The sequence below is a fragment of the Mchenga conophoros genome, linkage group LG4, assembly GCF_057382185.1.
Source record: "Mchenga conophoros isolate Kocher_MC1m ecotype Shallow Benthic linkage group LG4, M_conophoros_male_GT1.1, whole genome shotgun sequence".
Taxonomy (NCBI): domain Eukaryota; kingdom Metazoa; phylum Chordata; class Actinopteri; order Cichliformes; family Cichlidae; genus Mchenga; species Mchenga conophoros.
The window spans coordinates 2355422-2382791 of record NC_140529.1 but is presented as its reverse complement, the minus strand read 5'-3'; the positions used below and the strand labels follow the sequence as shown (position 1 = coordinate 2382791).

General features: G+C 41.9%; 1 protein-coding gene across 14 annotated transcripts in view; it reads right to left on the bottom strand.

The window, feature by feature from the left end:
• Window positions 1-27370, bottom strand: part of LOC146575262 (NACHT, LRR and PYD domains-containing protein 12-like) — a 121306-nt gene that overhangs the window by 26111 nt on the left and 67825 nt on the right. Inside the window, exons 1-5 of one of the 14 annotated variants that reach the window (XM_085269895.1) lie at window positions 23750-25521; window positions 23252-23462; window positions 20464-20640; window positions 17037-17167; window positions 8716-8851 (exon numbers count right to left, since the gene is read on the bottom strand). In XM_085269895.1, coding sequence (XP_085126021.1) covers window positions 8716-8825 — 110 coding nt within the window. In that variant the 5' untranslated portion in view covers window positions 8826-8851; window positions 17037-17167; window positions 20464-20640; window positions 23252-23462; window positions 23750-25521. Of the gene's footprint in view, window positions 1-8715; window positions 8852-12374; window positions 13394-13426; window positions 14102-14880; window positions 14902-14978; window positions 15258-17036; window positions 17168-20463; window positions 22172-23251; window positions 23463-23749; window positions 25530-27370 lie in introns of those variants that run through there. The other 13 variants (XM_085269908.1, XM_085269907.1, XM_085269906.1 and 10 more) reach the window with 13 other exon arrangements.

Genomic DNA, 27370 nt, shown 5'->3' with positions numbered 1-27370 from the left:
CTTCATGTTTCTCACAGAATCTTGGCAGCGGGAGAATGAATTCATCCACCTTAATGAGCTCTGCCCGGTCGGCTGTCGCTTCATTGGGACTCCGCGTTTGGACCGTCGTGGTGGTGGTCTGGTCGCTGTTCACCGAAACAATTTCACTTGCAGGACTATGGACTCTGAGTTTTTCCCTTCCTTTGAGTCACAACTTCTTAAGGTTGGTTCTTCAGATATATTTTATTGTGTTTTAATTTACCGCCCTCCCGGCCTCGCTGGTGTTTTCATTAAAGATTTTACGGACTTTTTATCTTCCATTATTAAACTGGAGAAAGTCTTAATGATTGGGGATTTCAACCTCCACGTGGATGATTTTAGCTGTAGCATGGCCTCTGACTTTTTATCCATTACAGACTCTTTTAGTTTCATTCAGCATGTCTCTGGACCCACCCATGTTAAAGGCCACACCTTGGACCTTGTGTTTTCTCTTGGCTTAGACATAACTAATGTCTGTGTTAAAGACGTACAAGTGAGTGACCATTCCTGTGTTACTTTTAGTCTTCCCTCTGTACGCACCACCTTCTAATCTCATGTTCCATAAGCGGTTCATAAATCAGGATGTTGCTTTGAAGTTTTCTAATTTGTTGGACCCTCATGCGATCAATGGCTGTACTGATGCTGATGTTGCTACACAGTGTTTTAATAATCACTGCTTGGAGATTTTAAATTCAGTGTCACCTATGAAATCTGTGATTGCTGCCTCAAATAGAGCTTATCCATGGATAAATGATGACATAAGGAAGGTCAAAAGAATCTGTAGGAAAGTAGAACACCTTTGGAAATCAACCAAACTCGAAGTTCACAGGCTCCACCTTAGGGAACTTTGGGTTTCCTTACATGAAACCATAAAAACAGCCAGATCAGGATATTTTTCTCAGTTAATATCATCAAGCAAGAGAAATTCCAAGGTACTGTTTGACTCCATAAACTCTATTGTTTCCCCCGTGGTCCACCCAGTACCAGTGACCTCCATATCTGAGAGTGATGAGTTTCTGAATTTCTTTCTGGATAAAGTTAATAATGTCTGTATGAGCATTGGCTCTTCAATACCATCTGTTTGTGTCTCTGGGCCACCTCCCCCTCATTTACTGTCAGTGTTTAACCCAATGACCATACATGACCTTTCACTCCTGCTGGATAAAATGAAAATTACCACTTGTGCAAATGACATTCTACCTGCTGGGCTGTTTAAAAATGCTCTCTCTGCCATTGGCCGCTCTATTGTAGAGATATGCAATGCCTCTCTTTTAACAGGTGTGGTCCCTACGTTCTGTAAGCATGCTGTGGTTGAGCAGATATTAAAAAAAGAGCAGTTTGGATCCAACTCAGCTTAAGAATTATAGGCCTATCTCTAAGCTTCCATTATTATCAAAATTCTGGAAAAAGTAGTTGCAGATCAGCTTACCACTTTTTTAGAAAAACATGAAATTTATGACAAATTTCAGTCAGGTTTCCGTAAAAGTCACTCAACAGAAACCGCATTACTTAAAGTCTCTAGTGACATTATGATGTCAGCTGACTCCGGAGCATCCTCAGTCATGGTTTTGCTGGTCTGCCTTTGACACCATTGACCATCCTGATTAACAGGCTCCGTGACGTAGTCTGTGTGTCTGGTCTGGCTTTGAAGTAGTTTCAGTCACACCTCTCCAACATATCTTTTAGTGTTTTTGCGAATCGGTTTATGTCACATTCTAAAGATCTGACATGTGGGGTACCGCAGGGTTCAGTTCTGGGTCCTATTCTATTTCTTTTGTGCATGTTACCTCTAGGACTTATAATTAGGCAGTACCCTGAGGTGTCTTATCACTTCTATGCTGATGATATTCAGCTCTATTGCTCTTTTAAGCCGATGGAAGTCCATAAACTGTCCTCTTTAATTAAATGTTTAGCTTCCATTGAACAGAGGCTTGGTGACAACTACTTACAGTTGAACTCTGAGAAGTCAGAAACATTAATTATTGCCCCCGACAACCAGATATCTCTAATCAAACAGCATCTTGGTTCTCTTGGCTCATCTGTTCAGCTGAGCCTCAGGTACCTCGGTGTGATCTTTGGTTCTGCCATGTCCCTACAACAACACGCTCACAGTTAATTAGGAGCTGCCTTTTTCAGCTAAGAAACATCTCCAAACTGCGAACTTTGCTGTCTAAATCTGAGTTAGAAATGGTTATTCATGCTTTAATTTCTTCTCGCTTAGATTATTGTAACAGCCTTTTTCTGTGTTTGAGCAAAAGGAATCTTGAGCCTCTTCAGTTAGTCCAGAATGCTGCTGCAAGGCTTTTAACTAAGACACCAAAAAGAGAGCACGTTACACCAGTGTTACGTTCATTACACTGGCTTCCAGTACACTTCAGAATTCATTTTAAAATCTTGGTACTGACTTTTAAAGCTTTGACTTGTGATGCCCCTGCTTACATTTCTGATCTTTTAGAGCCCCACGCTCCCTCTCGCAGCCTGAGATCTTCTCATCAAAGGCTGTTGGTAGTCCCACGAACTCGTTTTAAGACCAGAGGAGACTGATGTTTAGAGCGGTGGCCCCCAGGCTGTGGAGTGCTCTCCCTCCATCTTTACTTTGACTTGACTGTATTTATTCTTTTAAAAAGCAGCTTAAGACTCATTTATTTAGATTAGCTTTTAATTAGATTTGTGCTGTGTGTTTGATTATTTTATGTATTTCTGTTTTATATTACTGTGAAGCACTTTGTGGTTTTATCCTGTGAAAAGTGCTGTAAAAATAAATGGATTTGATTTGATTATTAACTTGGAATTTTGAGAAAACTAACTGTTAATCAGTAATTTACGTGAATGACGTAATTTCCTTGTTACCCGGAAGCTGAAGCCCTCAGCTACAAATGCTACAGCTAAAGATACCAGAATTACAGCCAGTCATAAATGCACAAATTGCAGATAATTTTCCGTGTGGCTTCAGAGATGATGAAATCCTTCTGTTATTAGCTGAATCACATGGCGTTAATATCAGCAAACGTACTCTCGAAAGTGCAGATTTGTTGCGATCCGGTTTTGAGTGCGCATTCTACGTAGATTACTGATTGGCAGAACTAACTCGAAATTTCGAGCTACTTTTCTCAAAATTTCGAGTTACAAGTCGAAATTTCGAGAATGGATCCTTTTTTGTGGCGGAAACGAGCTTCCATAACAGACTGATGGAGGCAGGAGAAGCTGCCTACAGTCATCAGTCAGTGGATCCACAGTAACATCGACTCTGAGCTGCTGATCATCAACTAACTGTTTCTGTCTCATTCCCAGACTCTGATCTCACATGAAACGAAGCAGATTTATGCTGAAACTAAGCTGCACACAGCTGATGTTAGCCAGGAAAATAGTACCGACTGCTAACATTACCTTAACATGGAGACGATCAACTGCGCCACAACATTCACGAAAGCCAAAGTAAAAGCAACGGAAGGAGACGATCAGAGAGGCGTTTGAGGGACGTTCAGAGTCAGGAACCTCAGAAACGGATCAGGCTGGAGTTTAATTCTGTTTTCATCTTTAGAAACATCTGGAAATAGTTATAAAAAATGCTGCGTAATAAAGAAAAATAGTGTAGATTAGTTTGAGTTGTGTTTAGCTGAGCTGTGTCTTTAATCAAATCTAAACTGAAGAGTTCATTTTGTGGAGGAGCAGCAAGACTTTCAGTGTTACTCTCAGAGAAAGCCTCCCAAATGTCTGTTGTCTTAATAGTGGAATTATCTGGAAAATGAACCAATTCTTATAAGCAGAGGTGTGGACTCGAGTCACATGACTTGGACTCGAGTCAGACTCGAGTCATTAATTTTATGACTTTAGACTTGACTTGAAAAAATGTTCTAAGACTTGTGACTTGACTTGGACTTTTACACCAATGACCTGGGACTTGAATTGGACTTGAACCGGTTTACTTGAAAAGACTTGATATTTTACCCCAAATATAAAATTTAACATGCATATTATATAGAGATTGAAAATGTGACGTCATTCACGGGTAGAACCGCAAAGGATTCTGGGAACTCGTGGCAAGAGGTACTAGCGCACGCAGGCTTTCAATTAAAATCAGTTATACAGCGATAAAAAGAAACACAAAAATGTCAAGAAGCTGTTGTATTATTAACTGCAATAGCCGGTCGCATGACAGCCACGGGAAGCCGACGGGTAAAGAGATCGGTTGTTATCGGATTACGTTGTTGAAGAGAAATTGTTCGAGCCATGTTTCCGAAGTAACAAAGACGCGACGGATGGCCTGGATTGCAGCCATTCAAAGATAAAATATAAGGTCCCAGAACACTCCAGCTCACAGGTTAGTCTGCTCCAAGCATTTACACAAAGGTCAGTCTGCTGTTGTAGTTAATGAGTCATTTTCATAACATAATTGGTGATATAGGTTACAAGCAAGTCTGGCGCTGAACAGAAATTGTCGCGCTATGCTCCTTTATTTATTGTGCATAAATAGTGAATTGTCCTGACACAATATTGCGTTTCGCCTCTGTTATTATGGTACATTGACAAAAACATATACTTTTATTCACAGGATAAAACAGGTTTTTTGTATCACTAATTGTCCAGTACGATTACAGCATACAGTATTATTGTCACTGCTACATTTCTGTAACGCTACCAGAAATTATTTCCACTACTAATTGATTACCGTTGAGCTCAAAGGTCCTATTAATAAACGGTTAAGGAATGTGTATTTATGAGGACGATTTGTGAGACTGGTAAACTTATGATACGTACGATGGTCTTTCGTTCTACACGGTGCATTTCAAGGTCCTGCACCCATCCGTCGGTAAACTGTACCTGGGCTTGTAGCAGTGACCTGAAGTTACTAAACTTCATGAGTGTGTGCACTCACTCCAAGAACCGTATGATTATAAATATGCATATAAATATGCTAAGATGAGATAGCTGACTTCATCTAACTAGCAAATGTTGTCCAGGCTACGTTGGTGATACAGTTTTTTTTAATGTGTATGATATTTTTGTCATGCGATTTTAAAGCCGGTCCTACAACCGCATCCAAGAATAACATGCAGCTTATCTCAGAACTGTCGGTGAAAATTATTCTTGGAGCTAGGTTTAATTGAGCTGCATTTTAAAGAGGTGCAATTTCACAATTTGTGTATATTTTCTAAGTTCACTATTTTGTCATGTGTTGAGAAAAACACAGATTAAAAAATTACATGGTCTAATATTTACATTTAGCATAACTGCAACATTATTTTTTCGTTTGTTTTTTTTTAAAGACTCGAAAGGACTTGAAATTCAAAGTTTCAGACTTGTGACTTGACTCGGACTTTTACACCAGTGACTTGAGACTCGACTCTGACTTGCCTGACATTACTTGAGACTTGACTTGAGACTTGAGGATAAAGACTTGAGACTTACTTGAGACTTGCAAAACAATGACTTGGTCCCACCTCTGCTTATAAGCTGCTTTTCTATATGAGCAGTCAAAGCATTTTATACAGCGTGCTTCATTCACACAAGCACTTCTTTTTCTAACAATGCCACTATGATGGATGCATCGGAGAGCAAGTCGGGGTTCCATATCTTGCCCAAGGATACCGTGGCGGGCAGACTGGAGCAGCCAGGGATCAAACCTCCAACCTTCCAGTTAGTAATTCTACCTGCTGAGCTACAGTCTGTACTTCCTGAACAACACACCCTCCGTTTGTTTCTCCTCCTTTTTTGACCACAAAAATAATTCTAAAAATGGCTTTTAATGAGCCTTATAAATGAAACAGTTTAAAAACATCGAACTACTAAATCAAGGGTAGCCTGAATTTACAGTCACACTGAACACAGCAAGTGTCCCTGCTCTCAGATACAAAATCTGCCTTTAAAAGTTAAGAGTAATGAAATCAGCAGTTCTGATTCTAGAATTTGTAGTCTCACACACCACTTGTGCATTTTTGTTGTTTTGATTTACATACGTTGATATTGTGCTGTAAACAAATGATGAGAACATTTTCTAAAACCTTTGAGTGTCCATCAGGATCCTGTAGAAACAGCTTCCAGCTCAAACATCAATATTCTGAATTCTGTTTAGAAAGAAAAAGATTTCTAGAAAATTCTCTAAAGAATTCATCATCGGTTTTGTTTTCTACTATTTTTTTGAAATGTCCCTCTAGCACAGATTTCTTTAGTCACATGTCTTTCTGTGTCTTCCATACAAACATTAAACATGCAAACACTCAACACAGCAACACTGAAAGCATTTGAGTGTAACTTTCATTCAAATTAAACTTTATACACAATTACAATAATGGAAAAAATGACTAAATATTAAAACACTACAACCACTGAAGAAAGAAATAAAACCAATCACAATCAACAACAGAGTACGATAATAGAACAATAGAAGAGACATATCATACAATTCATATACGTTCATGTGATCTCTACATTCAAAAAACCCAGTAACCTTCAATCCTTCATTTAAATTACATTTCAATTCCAGCTGGCAGCTGTTGGAGTCAAACTGTTAAATGTTGTCATTGTTACTTAAATTTGTAAGTCTTAGTTCAAGCAGCAGGATCAAAGACATTCCTTTGTTTCCTCCGCAACCAGTCTGCTGGTGGGGGACATCCCCAATGTGAATCATAGTTCACATTTTATTATGGGGACATCCTATCTGAAGGTTCTGTTTTCTTGGTTAATAAGCTTCCTGCTTTTATTACCCTTTTGGTGAGCAGGATGTCACACAAACGCACCTCCAAACACAAATACACACACACATTCAAGCACATGCATATACACACACATACATAAGGAGGTCTGGTTTCTTCGCCAGTTTTCAAGGAGGGTTAAGGATGGTTTCTCCACTGAAAGGAGGTTTTTCCTCCGCCGCTGAGGGCATTGAGCGTTTGGTTTCTCCACCAATATGTAAGGAGGCCAGAGCTCTCACTGGTGCCTATTTTGTGTGTGAACGAGATGAAATACATTGCAAAGTATTCAGTGGGCAGCACGTAGTATGTAGATCATTGAAGGAAGAAAGTGAGTTTGTGCACAAAGCAGATGAAACAGTGAGTGTGAATGTGTCTGACGTCACTGTGTGTGTGAGCCACAGAGAGGAGTGAAAGACAAAGTCAAACATCCAAACTCAGCCTGCAGTTCTGTTCTGTGATTCTACATTTGACTATCCGTTGAGTTTGGTGTGCACTTCTGCTTTGTTCAGATGCATTTAGATACATCACCTCCACTCTCCTGTCTTTCCTTCTCTACCATTGCCTCCTAACTGGGGATGGGTACCGGTATCCGGTGCCATTATGGCACCAGTTCTGACATAAACGGTAGTAACCAGACCAAAAAGCAGCGCACATTTCAGTGCTTTTTTTCCTGAGATGTCATACACTTTGGATTCTAGCCAATCATTTTACGTTTCCGAGGATAGTAGGCGGGGCCAGGTACGTACGTTCTTTTAGAGCAGAGCTACAGATTAAAAATGCCCAAGGCGAAGCGGTCAAAAGTCTGGCTGTACTTCACAGCAAAAGATGCAAACTCAGCAGCAACAAGTGCTTCAAGCTGATACTGTGATACTGTCAAAGGAGGTAACACCTCAAATCTGATGAATCAGGGTGGCTGTAGCTCAGGAGGTAGAGCTGGTCACCTACTGATCGGACGGTTGATGGTTCGATCCCAGGCTCCTCCAGTCTGCGTGTCAAATATCCTTGGGCAAGATACTAATCCCAACTGGCTCATTCTGATATTTTCCTTTAAAATTTGATGGTATAATTCATCTGAGTTTACACTTTATCTGCATAAATACAGAAAAACAGACCCAAACACCAGAAACCATCAGCAGAGAAAATCAGAGTTTTTCTCTGCTCTCTTTGCCACAGCCCATCCCAGCAGCAGCTGAAGCAGCTGACTGTCACAACACTGAATAACACTTTAGGAGGAATTTCAGAGGTCAGTAAAGCTCCAGTTTCAACATCAGTTAATTAATCATAGTTCATCACAAATGTTAACCTGGCTGGCACACATGTTATTGTTAGCCATTTAAATATTAGCAGTTAGCTGAGGCCACAAGAAGAAGAGGCCCTAGAAGAACAATGGATGATAAGATGAGATTTTCAAGACTAGGCAGAGACGTGTTTTCCTTTACTGTCTCTTACAGAGGAGGGAGCAGATACCAGACGAGGTCACGGAGGTACGGGGAGGATTCGCAGCAGACAGCAAGACTGCCACGTCCATGCGAGAGAGCCATGGCTACGATAATCTCTGTTTTTGTCTCACTATATAATGTTGTACAGCCCATGTGAGGGTTATCCTCTCTGTGGACCAGATGCTTGATTTCACACAGAGGTCCACCAACTCAATTTGATCAGTTATGGAACGATTTACCTCGACAGGCTCCTTCACTCGCTGCTTTTAAACCTCCTTTAAAACACACTTTTACTCCCTGACCTTTGACCCAGTGTGACATGTTGACTCACTACCTCAGACAGCTTAAAAATAGTCTTTTTGTTTTTTGGTGCTGCCTAAAAGAACCGTAAAATATCTGCCCTATATACAGTTATGTTCATATATTTTTGTACTACATCAGGAAACTCAAAAACATAGTTTGTAATATTTTAATCCTTATTTTTAAAACTGTTTTTGTCATTTTTCTTCTCCATTGCATCAAAAATCATTATTTACACTGAATAAATGAGTCAGCAGCTCTCTTACATTGTTGCTGCAGGTTCATTACTGAACGATGGAGGTTCTCCTTTGGACCGGTCACTCCTCACAGACACACAGCTGGATGCTGCAGATCCTGCTCCATCCTCTTCCTCCATCTTCTTGATGTCAGGGTGGAGTTAGTCTGAGAGGCAAACACACACACTCAGAGGTGCTGTTGTACTGGAAGCATCACACTGACGGGTTTCTAAAGTTCTCATTGATCATTTCATGGAGTTTCTGTGGTAAACACTGTCCTGTGACGTATGTGTTATGGTGAGGGTCATGAGGGCTAACCAGCCCCACTCCTTACTCCTCATGTTTCAGCCTGAAGCACAATAACAGCCTAAACCTAACCAGGAGGCTGTAACCTCAAAGGGACTTCATGGTTAGAAATAAAGGTTCAATGAAATGAAGCAGATCATAAAAACATGAGTTCCAACTTTAAAAGAAGCATCCACACGATGACGGCACAGCAGAGGAGCACTTTCTCTAACACACTGATTCAGTTCCACTGACACAAGGACACACATAGGAAGACACACATACACAAGCCTTTATAAGAAACAACACAATCATCTGCGCTTGACTTGTCAATCCAAGTCCTTAGCCCATGAGCCCGCGGTATCACACCACAGATATTCCCTTACTTTGAAAAAATAAAGCCAGTTTTCAGAACAGACCTGGGCCCTGTTTCAAGAAGCCGGTTTAGTGCAAACTCTGAGTAAGTATAACCCGAGTTAACGAAAACTGGGTTTTCGGTTTCACAAAGCGAGTTTAGATTAATTCTGAGTGAGTTACTATGACGACACACTCCGTGAAGCTAACCTGCCCCCTAGCAGGTTTACTTCAACTAACCCTGACGTTCTCCGCCTCTTTGTCAGAAACCTGACTGTAGGAAGTGTCAGACATGGCGTGCTCCTTCCTTGAAGAGCCAGTAGATGTTGAAGCCCAAATTCTCCGCAGAGCTCTCCGCCGGGAGAGAGTGATTAGAGAGCGTTTGGACATTTTATCATTTCCTGATGATTTCCTGTGTGAACGTTACCGTTTTTCAGCACAATCTATAATTTATTTGAATAACATCCTCAGGCCTAATATTGCTCATGTGACACATCGCGGACATCCTCTCAGTTCTGTACATATTATTTGTATTGCACTTCGGTTTTTTGCAAACGGGAGCTTTCTGTATAATATTGGTGACGCTGAGCACGTTTCCAAGGCTACCGTCTGTCGGGCAGTCAGGAATGTTACAGTTGCACTGAAACGTCTCCTGTACTCGTCTGTGGTGTTCCCCGGTCATAGACCCACAAGATTTATCAAAGAGGGATGCCACAAAATTGCAGGTATCAGGATGAACGAAACTTAATTCATGATGTGGTGATATTTGAACTACTACTTAAATTTTACATTTATTTTCACGGTTCCCAGGCGTGATTGGCTTTACAGATGGCACTCACATTCCAATCATTGCTCCTTCAGTAAATGAAGGAGACTATGTGAACAGGAAGTCTTTCCACAGCATTAATGTACAGGTACATAGTTCCCTGTAGCATTTCAAACTAACAAATTATTTCATTATAGTAATGGATGCTAATTTGTGTTCTCTGCACTGTGAAGATCATATGTGATGCTGCCAACATTATCACAAATGTGGAAGTCAACTGCTCAGCCTCTGTGAGTGGTGGTGGTGGAGGACCCCCACCTGTTTTTCGGGCCTCCGCTTTTTTTCTGTTGGCTGTAACGGGTCACATTTGAGCATACAGAGTAAGCAAATATGTACTTGTAATGTGCTCAGATAATTTCAATAAGTGCTTACAGAGGGGAAATTAATGTAGCCTCTAACTGCAATTGATTTACATGGGACAAACAGACCAAGCACTATGGCTCATAATACAATTACACCTTACCTGTTTGGACTATATTTTTATATTTCATTTTTACTTGCTGCCAGGAACGTTTGGGGCCTGTTGGGTTGCACCTGCGCTCACATCACCTCACAAAATCAAATGTATGAAATAAAAAATAAAATAAAATATAATAAAATAACGTGTTGAATGGGTGGAAATCCCTCGATCAATGTTTAAATTAACACTCACGCATTGACTCTGTCGGCTATGTTTTGCCATGCATGCTCACTTTCTTTTGCAGCTGAGGCTGTGTTACTTTTTTTCCGCAAAATTTGCATGTTATCGGCATATGCTGCCATCAGAATTTCGGCCTCAAGTGCTGTAAGATGCATTGACCGCGCCTTCTTTCCCTCCGTCTCCATGGTGACTCGCTTAATCTGTGCTCCACTAATCAGGGCTTTATGTATCCTCGTGCGCGCGTTTAACTTGGGGTTAAAGCAACTCTGCGTTGACTGAACTACTTGTTATCAGCCTTTCTGAAACCGAATATTCCGAGTTGGACAGTTCGGGGTTACTCAACCCTGAGTATCGTTTTTCACTCTGAGTTTTCTAAACCGGCTTCCTGAAATAGGGACCCGGGGCCCGTTCTTCGTACCTCGCTAAGTAAGTTAGCTGGATTTGATTGCTGACGATTTCACGTGATCTTGGGTCGTTCGGTTCCCCGAAGCTCATCCGGGACTTGCTGCCATAGCAACAGAGCCGTAAGCAGGTCCCGAGCAGGTTTACTTTATGTAAACAGGATTAGATCGCGGCCACTCAGGTATGTCCGCTTCATGTATACGAAAGCAACAGCGATATTTTACCACTGTTTCACCATAAATAAATAACATCAATGTAACTAAAGATAATGCAGCACCTGATCCTGTTATTGATTTCACACAGATACATACAGGTCATTTCCTAAAAAAGGGAAATGTACTATTAACATTCTATTACATGTATGTGATTATTACAGATGTAATTCATATTTCAGAGTAGTAATTGTAAATTACTTCGTGTAATCAAGATGAGAGACCACGGCTATAAAAGCGAAGGTGGATTTGGGAAGCCTGTCGCAGTCATATCCTGTCCGTTTACGCGAGCCACCCATTGTGGAAGGTGCAAGATTGATAAGGAGAGTCCTCAGAATTCAGCGTATATTGCGGGACAGACAGGATCCTTTAGCTCAGCGCGACAGTGTGCTCATAGAGAGATATCGATTTTCCCGTGAGGGTATTATTTACGTAACCAACTTGTTGACGAGGGGGTGCAGGACCACCACCTGTCTTTTTTTGCTCTGCCCTTTTCTTGGTTGCTGTTATGAACAAACTAACAGATTATTTCAGGGTCTCATTCCAAGAGACGACAAGCAATATAAGTGATAAATATTACCATTCTATAGAATATTCTTATATTTCACTTTTACTTGTTCCCATGTTCTAGTGGGTCCTGTTGTGGCTCTAATGTGAAAGAGGATATAATATAACATATTATAATATAATATAATGTAATATAATATTGGATAATATAGTGTGATATGATAAATCTACCCTACCGCCTACTGGTGTTGGCCAGAGGGGCCGATGGCGCGATATGGCAGCCTGGCTTCTGTCAGTCTGCCCCAGGGCAGCTGTGGCTACAACCGTAGCTGCCTCCACCAGTGTGTGAATGTGAGAGTGAATGAATAGTGGCATTGTCATGTGCTTTGGGTGCCTTGAAAAGCGCTATATAAATCAAATCCATTATTATTATTATTATTATTGTTATTATTAAATTACTTACGAGTTTGATTTGTCAGCAACTTCCTGCCAGCCCTCTCTCCTTGCTTTTGCAGCCTTTGCAGTGTTCCCTTGCGTTTTAATTAAACTCTGAAACTCCTGAAATCCCTCACTCAGGAGTTCTTGCTCTGCTGCCGAAAAATACCGAGCGCGCTCCTTCGACATTTTCGCCGACCAATCAGAGGGTTGCTGATCAATGTTTCTACTATCGATGCGTAGCCCCTTTTACGACACCCAGTGATCTCACATTACTTCATCCAGCTGTACTGATCGTCAACAACAGGTGTGTTCGGAGAACCGGATTAGCGAGCTCAAAGTTAGCGCGATGATTTGGTCTTGGATGTAGTAAGCGAGGTACGAAGAACGGGCCCCTGGTTAGCATGGTGATTGAGGACTCCCAGCCATTTAGCATTGTGGAGGACAAAGAATTTAAAAGATTTGTTAAATCATTAAATCCTAGCTATGTTCTCCCCACGAAAAAGGTCATAAAAGCAGTGAAAATTTAGTTTTTACAGAATAAAATGTGAACAGGCAGTGTGTAGCTGTCCATACTTCAACGTTACAAAAGCACAACCACTGTCCACACCCCAACCACACCTCACCTCACAGTAAATGATCATTTCCATTTTAAGCATTTCCAAATGATCATTTCCCATACTGCCAGTATAAATATACACAGTATACTGCATCACTACAATATACATGTTTCACACACTCCTTTTGTTGTTGACATTTACAGGCTGTGTGCAAAAGGCCACACACTTCAAATTCATGCCAACTAATATTTTTACATCCAGTAGGTGTCCTGCTAGAGCAAATGAAGCTTCAAGAAGCTTTGTGCTGGGGTGAACCAATTGGAGGAAGAGCTTCAGTGCTTCATGAGGCTTCGTCTGCCCATCACTACCAATAACTGCACTAACTACAATGTCAAATTACAACTTAGTCTATGGTATCAATTAGTGCACAAATATACAAAAACCATCAAGTTACAGTTAAAATACATCAAAATCATTCAAGCTGCGGTCCACAGAAAGTTTTGCCTCAGGCTCACCCTACCTTTCTGCTCATCAACATCAGGTGCTGTGAACAGGTGAGTGTAGTGATGGCCCGCTTGAAGCTGACGCTCCGGAGCGTGTGTCGAAAAAAACAACACACTGGTTCAGAAGCACTGTGTCGAGGCTTGCTTCGTTTGGCAAAAGTCACGTGACCAGTGACGTCCGAAGCTTCGTTACGCACGTAACTGCTTCGGTACCTGATTCAAACGGATATAAGGAAGTGAATCATCCACGGGATTCGTGGAGTGTGTTGATGGTGACAGATAGCGACGAGGTGATCATTCCACTGACAGATATGGAGCCAGCGAGGAAGAGAGGACGTTCTGGCGTGTGGGAATATTTTGAGTTGATTTTGCTCAATTCTTTTTATCTGCCGAAGTGAAAAACTTGAAATGTCCAAAATCATGTTTTCATAATGGAAATATCATTACAGCATATGACTTTAGGAACACTTCCATGTGAATTAAAGCTGATGAAGACTACAAAAATGTATTTGACACTATACGTACATTACATTGCTACAGTTTAGAAAATCATTTTGTTTATTGTTTTTAGGTGATAGTCTGCAGGACCCAGGAATACCTGCATATCTACCAGCTTGCAGTGTAGTTCCTGCACTCCACAGCCTCTTCTGTTCCATGCAAGTGGATTTTCTCCAGGGCAGGAGAAACTATTTCTAAGAAAAGAAACAGACTCAGCCAGCGCACAGTAACACTAATCCTCTTTTTAAATGTAAATAACAAAAGGGCTACCTTACATAGATCATGTTTTTACTTTGCAAGTTCTTGATTAGAGGTGGGTTTTGATTATCGCTTTTCTGATTACAATCCATGCTAAATTGAATAAAGTGATATTGATTCATTAAAATCCCGTGTCGATTTGTAAATTAACGTTATCATGCCTGAAACGCCAGCATCTCAGGTTAAACCTCACAACATGTCGTCAAACACCATGCAGCTAAAACAGTAACTGGGAGCAGGTTTACGGATTCTGCATACAAACGTGAACACAGAGCGCGGACCCGACGCGTCAGAGTCAGATTTTGGTGCGTCGGCGGGTCCGCGCTGTGTTTGCCAGGAAGTGGCTCAAACGTCACAGTTTCATAACGTCACCCTGAACTCCACTCACAGAGTTTCTGTCGCCATTGTTGTTTTTAAAGTCCCGTGATAAAGGCGGGTCTTTCTGTGAATCCGCACGCTCATTGGCTAATAACTTGCGATTGACACACCGTTATCCAATGAGCGTGCGGGAACTTCCGACATAAAGTTGTTTCCTTTGAAAAACCAAAGTCTGATTATTTTTGCCTCCACTGACGGAGCCTGTTGTTCCCGCCACAGAGACACAGTAATGTCAGAGCGGTGTTTACACTCACCCTGCCTCAGCACAGCTCTCACTCTCCTCCTGCTCTCTCACACTAAACGGAGGCTCAGCTAAACTCACTTCCTCTCTACTTACAGGAAACCAGCGCTCCGGCCTCACATTTCACCCACAGACACGAACAGCGTGGAATTATTTTATGTCATAAGAAGAAACATATTCATGTTAACACTGACCGGCCTCAGCTCCACCTTCCTCCTCCTGCTACTCTGAAGGCTTTCACTTTCACTGCTCCGCCCTAAACACAGAGGATGCTGGGACTTGTAGTTTTTTCCTTCCGGTGTGGTCTTCCTCTTTGTTTGTTTGTTTGTGTTCAAGGGTCCGTTCTTCGTACCTCGCTTACTACATCCAAGATCAAATCATCGCGCTAACTTTGAGCTCGCTAATCCGGTTCTCCGAACACACCTGTTGTTGACGATTAGTACAGCTGGATGAAGTCATGTGAGATCACTGGGTGGCTTAACAGGGGCTACGCATCGATAGTAGAAACATTGATCGGCAACCCTTTGATTGGTCGGCGAAAATGTCGAAGGAGCGCGCTCGGTATTCTTCGGCAGCAGAGCAAGAACTCTTGATTGAGAGATTTCAGGAGTTTCAGAGTTTAATTAAAACGCAAGGGAACACTGCAAAGGCTGCAAAAGCAAGGAGAGAGGGCTGGCAGGAAGTTGCTGACAAATTAAACTCGTAAGTAATTTAATAATAACAATAATAATAATAATAATAATTATTATTATTATTAGTATTATTATTATTATTATATAATATTATATAATAATAATAATAATAATAATAATGGATTGGATTTATATAGCGCTTTTCAAGGCACCCAAAGCGCTTTACAATGCCACTATTCATTCACTCTCACATTCACACACTGGTGGAGGCAGCTACAGTTGTAGCCACAGCTGCCCTGGGGCAGACTGACAGAAGCCAGGCTGCCATATCGTGCCATCGGCCCCTCTGGCCAACACCAGTAGGCAGTAGGGTAGATTTATTATATTATATTACATTATATCCTCTTTCACATTAGAGCCACGACAGGACCCACTAGAACATGGGAACAAGTAAAAGTGAAATATAAGAATATTCTACAGAATGGTAATATTTATCACTTATATTGCTTTTAGTCTCTTGCAAAGAGACCCTGAAATAATCTGTTTGTTTGTTTATAACAGCAACCAAGAAAAGGGCAGAGCAAAAAAAGACAGGTGGTGGTCCTGCACCCCCTCGTCAACAAGTTGGTTAAGTGAATAATACCCTCACGGGAAAATCGATATCTCTCTATGAGCACACTGTCGCGCTGAGCTAAAGGATCCTGTCTGTCCCGCAATATACGCTGAATTCTGAGGACTCTCCTTATCAATCTTGCACCTTCCACAATGGGTGGCTCGCGTAAACGGACAGGACATGGCTGCGACAGACTTCCCAAATCCACCTTCACTTTTATAGCCGTGGTCTCTCATCTTGATTACACGAAGTAATTTACTATTACTACTCTGAAATATGAATTACATCTGTAATAATCACATACATGAAATAGAATGATTAATAGTACATTTCCATTTTTTTAGGAAATGACCTGCATGTATCTGTGTGACATCAATAACAGGATCAGGTGCTGCATTATCTTTAGTTACATTGATGTTATTTATTTATGGTGAAACAGTGGTAAAATATCGCTGTTGCTTTCGTATAAATGAAACGGACATACCTGAGTGGCCGCGATCTAATCCTGTTTACATAAAGTAAACCTGCTCGGGACCTGCTTACGGCTCTGTTGCTATGGCAGCAAGTCCCGGATGAGCTTCGGAGAACCGGACGATCCAAGATCACGCGAAATCGTCAACAATCAAATCCAGCTAACTTACTTAGCGGGGTACGAAGAACGGACCCCAAGTCATTTCGATCATGTAAACATCAACAGAACACGTGAAGCCACACAGAGTTTGTATGTCGAGGTGGGTAGGAGGGTTTGAGGGTTAGTCACTATGGTCCAGCAGTCCATTCTGAAATTTCTCAGAGTAACAGTGTGACTAAGGAAACAATGCTGCTCAGTTAGAAATGGTCTGTTAGAAATATTATTGTGAATCCAGTTTCTAATAGTTATTGTAGGAGCCATATGAGTTGTTCCTTTTTTGACTAAGTGGGTTGGTTTAAATGGACTCACTGTATTGGTGCACGGGTGTGGGGTGTGTCTCATGGGTGTGGTAGATGATAAATGTGGTTGCACTCACCTAGTGATGGCCAAATGAAGCTTTCCGAAGCACTGAAGCTTGTATTGAAAAACGGTTCATTACTCGAAGCTTTTCAACACAGTCCTCTCCGGTGACATCTGGTGGTGAAAATTTTGAAGAGCAGCTTGAATCTGCAAAATAAAACGGACTGCTCAATTATCACTGCTCACTCAAGAGTGGAGTTCTCTCTGATATTGGGCCACCATTCCGTTGCTTTGAACATGTAATTGGTTTTGTTTTCTCGATTGGGGGGCTGAAAAAAATGTAATGCGTATCTGCGTAATACATTTTGATCAATAAACTTTCCCTATTTAAACATGCACTATGGTGGCCTTTCTTTGCTCATAACTCCTTGATGTTGGTAAATACAATAAGTGAGCAATATATATAATATACATATGATAATGCACAGCACATTATGGAGTATGCCCCTGCTGTGGAGTCCTGCCTCCATCTACTTGTCATTTAATCACAGCTGGACAGGTTCATACAAAATATTAGATGAGGCCAATTGTCCTATACATATTTTTGACCTAGGGGTGGGATTGATTGTGAACTGGGGCCCGTTCTTCGTACGTCGCTTACTACATCCAAGATCAAATGACACATCCAAGACCAAATCATCGCGCTAACCGTGAGCTCGCTAATCCGGTTCCCCGAACACACCTGCTGTTGACGATTACTACAGCTGGATGAAGTAATGCGCGATCACTGGGTGCCGTAAAAGGGGCTACGCATCGATAGCAGAAACAGTGATCGGCAACCCTCTGATTGGTCGGCGAAAATGTCGAAGGAGCGCGCTCGGTATTTTTCGGCAGCAGAGCAAGAACTCTTGATTGAGGGATTTCAGGAGTTTCAGAGTTTAATCAGAACGCAAGGGAACACTGCAAAGGCTGCAAAAGCAAGGAGAGAGGGCTGGCAGGAAGTTGCTGACAAATTAAACTCGTAAGTAATTTAATAATAACAATAATAATGGAGTGGATTGATATAGCGCTTTTCAAGGCACCCAAAGCGCTTTACAATGCCACTATTCATTCACTCTCACATTCATACACTGGTGGAGGCAGCTACAGTTGTAGCCACAGCTGCCCTGGGGCAGACTGACAGAAGCCAGGCTGCCATATCGCGCCATCGGCCCCTCTGGCCAACACCAGTAGGCGGTAGGGTAAATTTATTGTATTACACTATATTATCCAATATTATATTACATTATATTATATTATAATATGTTACATTATATCCCCTTACACATTAGAGCCACAACAGGACCCACTAGAACATGGGAACAAGTAAAAGTGGAATATAAGAATATTCTACAGAATGGTAATATTTATCACTTATATTGCTTTTAGTCTCTTGGAAAGAGACCCTGAAATAATCTGTTTGTTTGTTCATAACAGCAACCAAGAAAAGGGCAGAGCAAAAAAAAGACAGGTGGTGGTCCTGCACCCCCTCGTCAACAAGTTGGTTAAGTGAATAATACCCTCACGGGAATATCGATATCTCTCTATGAGCACACTGTCACGCTGAGCTAAAGGATCCTGTCTGTCCCGCAATATACGCTGAATTCTGAAAACTCTCCTTATCAATCTTGCACCTTCCGCAATGGGTTGGTCGCGTATACGGACAGGACATGGCTGCGACAGGCTTCCCAAATCCACCTTCGCTTTTATAGCCGTGGTCTCTCATCTTGATTACACAAAGTAATTTGCAATTACTACTCTGAAATATGAATTACATCTGTAATAATCACATACATGTAATAGAATGTTAATAGTACATTTCTCTTTTTTAGGAAATGACCTGTATGTATCTGTGTGACATCAATAACAGGATCAAGTGCTGCATTATCTTTAGTTACTGTTAGGTATTTTAGTACCATGGTAGCATTTACTGGATATTGTTTTATAGTGACATTATGCAGGAAAACTCTGTCATTCAATAAGGCCCCTTTGTTTCAGTGTTTTTCTCTTTGACCCAAGAATTGATGTGTGAGAATCACAGGCTGGTACAAGGTTGAAATACCACAGAGATCACTCCCTCAGCTACATTAGTTTCTTAATCTTTTAGACGCCTGTTGAAGGCCAAATGGTTTGTTTCAGATTTCACTAATGAAAGAACTCTTCGTTTTGTGCCTTGAAAATATGTCGCTGAGATAATCACAATTGTAGCTGAACTGATAAACTACACAAAGGATGCTTCTTCACCCAAGGGCAGGAAGACGCTCCCTTATCTTGGTCTGTACTGGTTTAAACTGATAATCTGCTGTCTCATGAATTTTACCCTCTATATAAACTGTTGTACTTGTGAATAAAGTTGAGTCAATTTGGGAAGACAACCTGAAGCAGTCTCTGTTTTCTTGTTCTCCCAAGCTGCTCCCGAGCTCGTACTAACACGCTGAATGGCATGCTTGAATATTACTTGAGAATATATTTGACTGTGTTACAGACTAAGGGACATTCTCTGCTGATAGGTGAAGGTACATTCTCTGCTGATAGACGTCCACGCCTCGGAGGAAGCCGATCCACGGAGTAGGCCCTGGAAACCGTTTCCTTCAGTTACATTGATGTTATTTATTTATGGTGAAACAGTGGTAAAATATCGCTGTTGCTTTCGTATAAATGAAGCGGACATACCTGCGTGGCCGCGATCTAATCCTGTTTACATGCTCCCGAGCAGGTTTACGCTTACGGCTCTGTTGCTATGGCAGCAAGTCCCGGATGAGCTTCGGGGAACCGAACGATCCAAGATCACGCGAAATCGTCAACAATCTAATCCAGCTAACTCACTTAGCGAGGTACGAAGAACGGGCCCCTGGAAAGGGAAAATGCTTAGGGAGCTGAGTACGGCTGCATCGTCACTGATTTGTAGAATCATTTTGATTCGATACAGGATCCGATTCAATTTGATTGGAATCTGGAAAGTTTTGCCTCAGTCAGAAATATTACAATTCTGATCATTTAACAGTATATATCCATAATTTCGTATCTATTAAAAGAAAGCTGACACATGTGAGACTTAATTAGAGATGTAAACAGAGAGTTATGAAACCTGCAGCTGCAGAAGCCAGCGAAGAAAAAAAGAGGCAAACACAGCGCGGACCCGCCGATGCACCAAAATCTGACTCTGACGCGTCGGGTCCGCGCTCTGTGTTCACGTTTGTATGCAGAATCCGTAAACCTGCTCCCAGTTACTGTTTTAGCTCCATGGTGTTTGACGACATGTTGTGAGGTTTAACCTGAGATGCTGGCGTTTCAGGCATGATAACGTTAATTTACAAATCGACACGGGATTTTAATGAATCAATATCACTTTATTCAATTTAGCATGGATTGTAATCAGAAAAGCGATAATCAAAACCCACCTCTAATCAAGAACTTGCAAAGTAAAAACATGATCTATGTAAGGTAGCCCTTTTGTTATTTACATTTAAAAAGAGGATTAGTGTTACTGTGCGCTGGCTGAGTCTGTTTCTTTTCTTAGAAATAGTTTCTCCTGCCCTGGAGAAAATCCACTTGCATGGAACAGAAGAGGCTGTGGAGTGCAGGAACTACACTGCAAGCTGGTAGATATGCAGGTATTCCTGGGTCCTGCAGACTATCACCTAAAAACAATAAACAAAATGATTTTCTAAACTGTGTAGCAATGTAATGTACGTATAGTGTCAAATACATTTTTGTAGTCTTCATCAGCTTTAATTCACATGGAAGTGTTCCTAAAGTCATATGCTGTAATGATATTTCCATTATGAAAACATGATTTTGGACATTTCAAGTTTTTCACTTCGGCAGATAAAAAGAATTGAGCAAAATCAACTCAAAATATTCCCACACGCCAGAACGTCCTCTCTTCCTCGCTGGCTCCATATCTGTCAGTGGAATGATCACCTCGTCGCTATCTGTCACCATCAACACACTCCACGAATCCCGTGGATGATTCACTTCCTTATATCCGTTTGAATCAGGTACCGAAGCAGTTACGTGCGTAACGAAGCTTCGGACGTCACTGGTCACGTGACTTTTGCCAAACGAAGCAAGCCTCGACACAGTGCTTCTGAACCAGTGTGTTGTTTTTTTCGACACACGCTCCGGAGCGTCAGCTTCAAGCGGGCCATCACTACACTCACCTGTTCACAGCACCTGATGTTGATGAGCAGAAAGGTAGGGTGAGCCTGAGGCAAAACTTTCTGTGGACCGCAGCTTGAATGATTTTGATGTATTTTAACTGTAACTTGATGGTTTTTGTATATTTGTGCACTAATTGATACCATAGACTAAGTTGTAATTTGACATTGTAGTTAGTGCAGTTATTGGTAGTGATGGGCAGACGAAGCCTCATGAAGCACTGAAGCTCTTCCTCCAATTGGTTCACCCCAGCACAAAGCTTCTTGAAGCTTCATTTGCTCTAGCAGGACACCTACTGGATGTAAAAATATTAGTTGGCATGAATTTGAAGTGTGTGGCCTTTTGCACACAGCCTGTAAATGTCAACAACAAAAGGAGTGTGTGAAACATGTATATTGTAGTGATGCAGTATACTGTGTATATTTATACTGGCAGTATGGGAAATGATCATTTGGAAATGCTTAAAATGGAAATGATCATTTACTGTGAGGTGAGGTGTGGTTGGGGTGTGGACAGTGGTTGTGCTTTTGTAACGTTGAAGTATGGACAGCTACACACTGCCTGTTCACATTTTATTCTGTAAAAACTAAATTTTCACTGCTTTTATGACCTTTTTCGTGGGGAGAACATAGCTAGGATTTAATGATTTAACAAATCTTTTAAATTCTTTGTCCTCCACAATGCTAAATGGCTGGGAGTCCTCAATCACCATGCTAACCAGGGGCCCGTTCTTCGTACCTCGCTTACTACATCCAAGACCAAATCATCGCGCTAACTTTGAGCTCGCTAATCCGGTTCTCCGAACACACCTGTTGTTGACGATCAGTACAGCTGGATGAAGTAATGTGAGATCACTGGGTGTCGTAAAAGGGGCTACGCATCGATAGTAGAAACATTGATCAGCAACCCTCTGATTGGTCGGCGAAAATGTCGAAGGAGCGCGCTCGGTATTTTTCGGCAGCAGAGCAAGAACTCCTGAGTGAGGGATTTCAGGAGTTTCAGAGTTTAATTAAAACGCAAGGGAACACTGCAAAGGCTGCAAAAGCAAGGAGAGAGGGCTGGCAGGAAGTTGCTGACAAATCAAACTCGTAAGTAATTTAATAATAACAATAATAATAATAATAATAATGGATTTGATTTATATAGCGCTTTTCAAGGCACCCAAAGCACATGACAATGCCACTATTCATTCACTCTCACATTCACACACTGGTGGAGGCAGCTACGGTTGTAGCCACAGCTGCCCTGGGGCAGACTGACAGAAGCCAGGCTGCCATATCGCGCCATCGGCCCCTCTGGCCAACACCAGTAGGCGGTAGGGTAGATTTATCATATCACACTATATTATCCAATATTATATTACATTATATTATATTATAATATGTTATATTATATCCTCTTTCACATTAGAGCCACAACAGGACCCACTAGAACATGGGAACAAGTAAAAGTGAAATATAAGAATATTCTACAGAATGGTAATATTTATCACTTATATTGCTTTTAGTCTCTTGGAAAGAGACCCTGAAATAATCTGTTTGTTTGTTTATAACAGCAACCAAGAAAAGGGCAGAGCAAAAAAAAGACAGGTGGTGGTCCTGCACCCCCTCGTCAACAAGTTGGTTAAGTGAATAATACCCTCACGGGAAAATCGATATCTCTCTATGAGCACACTGTCGCGCTGAGCTAAAGGATCCTGTCTGTCCCGCAATATACGCTGAATTCTGAGGACTCTCCTTATCAATCTTGCACCTTCCACAATGGGTGGCTCGCGTAAACGGACAGGATATGACTGCGACAGGCTTCCCAAATCCACCTTCGCTTTTATAGCCGTGGTCTCTCATCTTGATTACACGAAGTAATTTACTATTACTACTCTGAAATATGAATTACATCTGTAATAATCACATACATGTAATAGAATGTTAATAGTACATTTCCATTTTTTTAGGAAATGACCTGTATGTATCTGTGTGAAATCAATAACAGGATCAGGTGCTGCATTATCTTTAGTTACATTGATGTTATTTATTTATGGTGAAACAGTGGTAAAATATCGCTGTTGCTTTCGTATACATGAAGCGGACATACCTGAGTGGCCGCGATCTAATCCTGTTTACATAAAGTAAACCTGCTCAGGACCTGCTTACGGCTCTGTTGCTATGGCAGCAAGTCCCGGATGAGCTTCGGGGAACCGGACGATCCAAGATCACGTGAAATCGTCAGCAATCAAATCCAGCTAACTTACTTAGCCAGGTACGAAGAACGGACCCCTGGTCTTCATCTATTTGAGATTGTTCTCCTGAGGAAAGACAATAAAGACAAAGCACAAATATAAATATCACACACGTAACTTATAACAGTTGTATAATATTGTTATATTCCACCAGTGTATGAATGTGAGAGTGAATGAATAGTGGTATTGTAAAGCGCTTTGGGTGCCTTGAAAAGCGCTATATAAATCCAATCCATTATTATTATTATCATTATTATTATTAATAATAATGATAATATTATTATTATTATTATTATTATTATCATTTAGTAACATTACTGCATGCTATATTATCATGGCATTTGATGGCTCACCTGGTCTTGCTCCACAATCGCTGTTCCCCTTATTCTCATGCAAAGCTCTGTAGTGCCTAAGCATGGATGAGGTGTTGTTGTTATATCCCAGCTCCCTGGCACAGAGCAAACACTTCACCTTGTACAAAAGTAAAGACAGCTTAACATTAATTCTATTGCACCATCAGTATCATGAAAATACATCTTCTGTAGAAATTTACATACCTTGTTGGGAGGAATAAGATCAAAATGTTCCCACACAGGGGAGGACATCCTCCTCTCCTTAGCTGGCTCCATTCTCTCCTGACTTTCTCTCCTCACTCTCATAAACCTCCAAACGGTCTCCAAACTCTCACTAACCGTAACTCTCCATCAAACACCCACATTTTTGAATAAAGTCTGAGGGGTTTATATCGCTGTCATATCTCGCGGCAAAGTTCGAACCACTTCATGAACCAGTCACGTGGTACAGCCGGGCAGCGAGGCTTCGGACGTCATCATTTTCAGCTCCTCCCATAAATGAAGCAAGCCTCGATACGCGCATCGCGGAAACGCCCCCTCCATTACTCTCTGTGTGAGGATCTAAACGTATTCTACGCTAGATTCGACACAGCGAACACCATGAGACCGGACAGTGTGCGCGCCGCGGATGACGTCAGTGCGCACACTGTGTCTGAGGAGGATGTGCGGAAGTGCTTCAGGAAGGTGAACGCACGCAAAGCTACTGGTCCGGACGGGATTCCCGGCCGCGTCCTCAAGTCATGCGCGGCTCAGCTGGCTGGAGTGTTCACGCACATCTTCAACCTTTCCCTCTCTCTGTCTGTAGTCCCAGCCTGCTTCAAAATGGCCACCATCGTCCCTGTACCCAAATCCTCCACCATCTCCTCATTGAACGACTGGCGACCTGTAGCCCTGACCCCCATCGTAAGCAAATGCTTCGAGAAGCTGGTCAGGGACTTCATCTGCTCTGCACTACCCGACTCACTGGACCCTCTACAGTTTGCATACCGCCACAACAGGTCCACTGATGATGCCATAGCCCTGACACTACACACTGCCCTGTCACACCTGGAGAAGAGAGACACGTATGTGAGGATGCTGTTTGTAGATTACAGCTCAGCATTCAATACCATCGTTCTCTCGAAGCTGGACAGGAAACTGCAGGATCTAGGACTGAGCAGCTCCCTCTGCAGCTGGATCCTTAGCTTCCTGTCTGACAGACGCCAAGTGGTCAGACTGGGCAGCATCACCTCATCCCCCATCACACTGAACACTGGTGCTCCACAGGGGTGTGTACTGAGCCCTCTCCTGTACTCACTCTACAGCTACGACTGCACAGCCACTAACAACTCCAACATCATTGTGAAGTTTGCGGACGACACTACAGTGGTGGGTCTTATCACCAACGGTGATGAGACGGCTTACAGGGAGGAGGTCAGCGCCCTGACCCACTGGTGTCAAGACAACCATCTCACCCTCAACGTCGCAAAGACAAAGGAGTTGATAGTGGACTTCCGGAGGTGCAGAGAAGTACACACCCCTATCACCATCAACGGCGCTGCTGTGGAGAGAGTGAGCAGCTTCCGGTTCCTTGGAGTACATCTGGCTGAGGATCTTACGTGGTCAGTACACACAAACAAAACAGTGAAGAAGGCGCAGCAGCGCCTCTTCTTTCTCAGGAGACTGAAAAGATTCGGCATGAGCCCCCGCATCCTCAGGACCTTCTATCACTGTGCCATTGAGAGCATCCTCACTGGATGCATCACCACCTGGTATGGCAACAGCACCGCCTACAACTGCAAAGCTCTCCAGCGAGTAGTGCGGTGCTCTGAACGGATAATTGGAGGTGAGCTTCCCTCCCTCCAAGACATCTACAGGAAGCGGTGCCTGAGGAAAGCGGGGAGGATCATCAAGGACTCCAGTCACCCCAGCCATAAACTGTTCAGACTGCTTCCATCAGGAAGGAGGTTCTGCAGCATCCGGTCCCGTACCAGCAGACTGAGAGACAGCTTCTTCCATCAGGCCATCAGACTGCTGAACACTTCATAGACACCTCAGCTTCACTACTGGAACTTTAACATTATGCACTCCACACTGTATATAAATGCCACTTGTTTTGCACATATTCAACTCTGTATATTTTTATATATTTATTATTATTATTATTATTATTATTTTTTTTTTTTTTTACTATTTAATTTGTAAAAATGTGTATACACACACACACACACACACACACACACACACACACGTAGGAAAATATTTAGTATACACATCCAGAAATGCATACACTATTATATATTGTACATATATTTATTAGTTTCAGGTTGGCCATTCTTGTATTTTGCTCGTTTGTGTTGTTGTGTTTGCACATCTCTGTTGCTTGTGGGGCTCGCACACAAGAATTTCACTCGCATGTGCTGTGCCAGTGTGCCTGCACATGTGATGTGACAATAAAAGTGATTTGATTTGATTTTGATTTGACACAAGCTTCGAAGCCTCGATGCAGAACGTCACATCACTAGTTATTGGTAAATTGCAGTTATTTGTTTGTGCAATCTGTGCATTTGTTTAATAGTTAATCCCATGTGCTGATTTGTATATTGGACAGTTGCATGTGGAATAAAAGGAGCAAATGTTACAGTGTATTTTATGTGTTCATTGCTGCGCGTCATCGGTGTCCTCATGTTTAGCCTGCCGCAACCATAGGTTGGAGGAGCCGCAACAAATTGTCAACAGAAAATTTTGTAGGTTTTATTGTCTTATTTATATATAGATGAGTTTTATTGGTGAGAGTTTTATAGTTTGCTGTTGCCTTTGTCGACACGCTGTTAGATTAAGCCTTTGGCTACACAATACAGATTTCTTTCAGGAGTCTTATTCCCCTGTTAGGTTTTAGCAGTACAGCTGCACAAGGCCTTGTACTGATTTTCTTTCTAGTTATTGTGCATCAGGCGGCTGAAGCCATTGGCTTGGGAGTACCGCCGCAGTTTGTGTTTAAGACAGTTTGTCTTCCTCACATCTGACGGTATGGAGGTACATAAATACCCACCGCTAGTATGTACGGAAGACTAGGTTGAGTTAGTTAGGTTTAATAGGCAGATAGTGGGGGATATTGCTCCTGTTAATTGTGTGTGTCCAAGGTTTATTGAAGGGAATGTCATCAAGTTGATGTGTTGGAATGAGGCTGTGTGGCATAGGTGCAGTTCAGCGTTTGGATTTTGTAATGTTTTGAAAAAAATGGAGACACACCAATTAATACAATGTGGTGATGTGGATGGAAAGAAAAGACAGCCGAAACCTACTGCTAAGGCTTTGGAGAATCAGATTGAAAGGCTTCAAACAGAACGGCACACTACGATAGATGATGTTAATCCAAGTGATAGCATCTCTAATGTTGTAAGCAGAAGTTGTAGGAAAAGCAAACTCAGTGGCTCAATAGTTTAATCTGCCTTGTCAGCACGCATAATGGCAGAAGCTGACATGGCTGCCCTTCTTGTTCGACAGAGGTTGTTGAAAGAAAAGCATGCTTTGGAAGAACAAGAAATACAGCTTAAGAAAAGAAAGGAGCTGCTTGACTTAGAAACTGAAATAGCAGCCTCAGCAGCAAAGGTGAATGTTTTAAAAACTTCTGAAATGTCC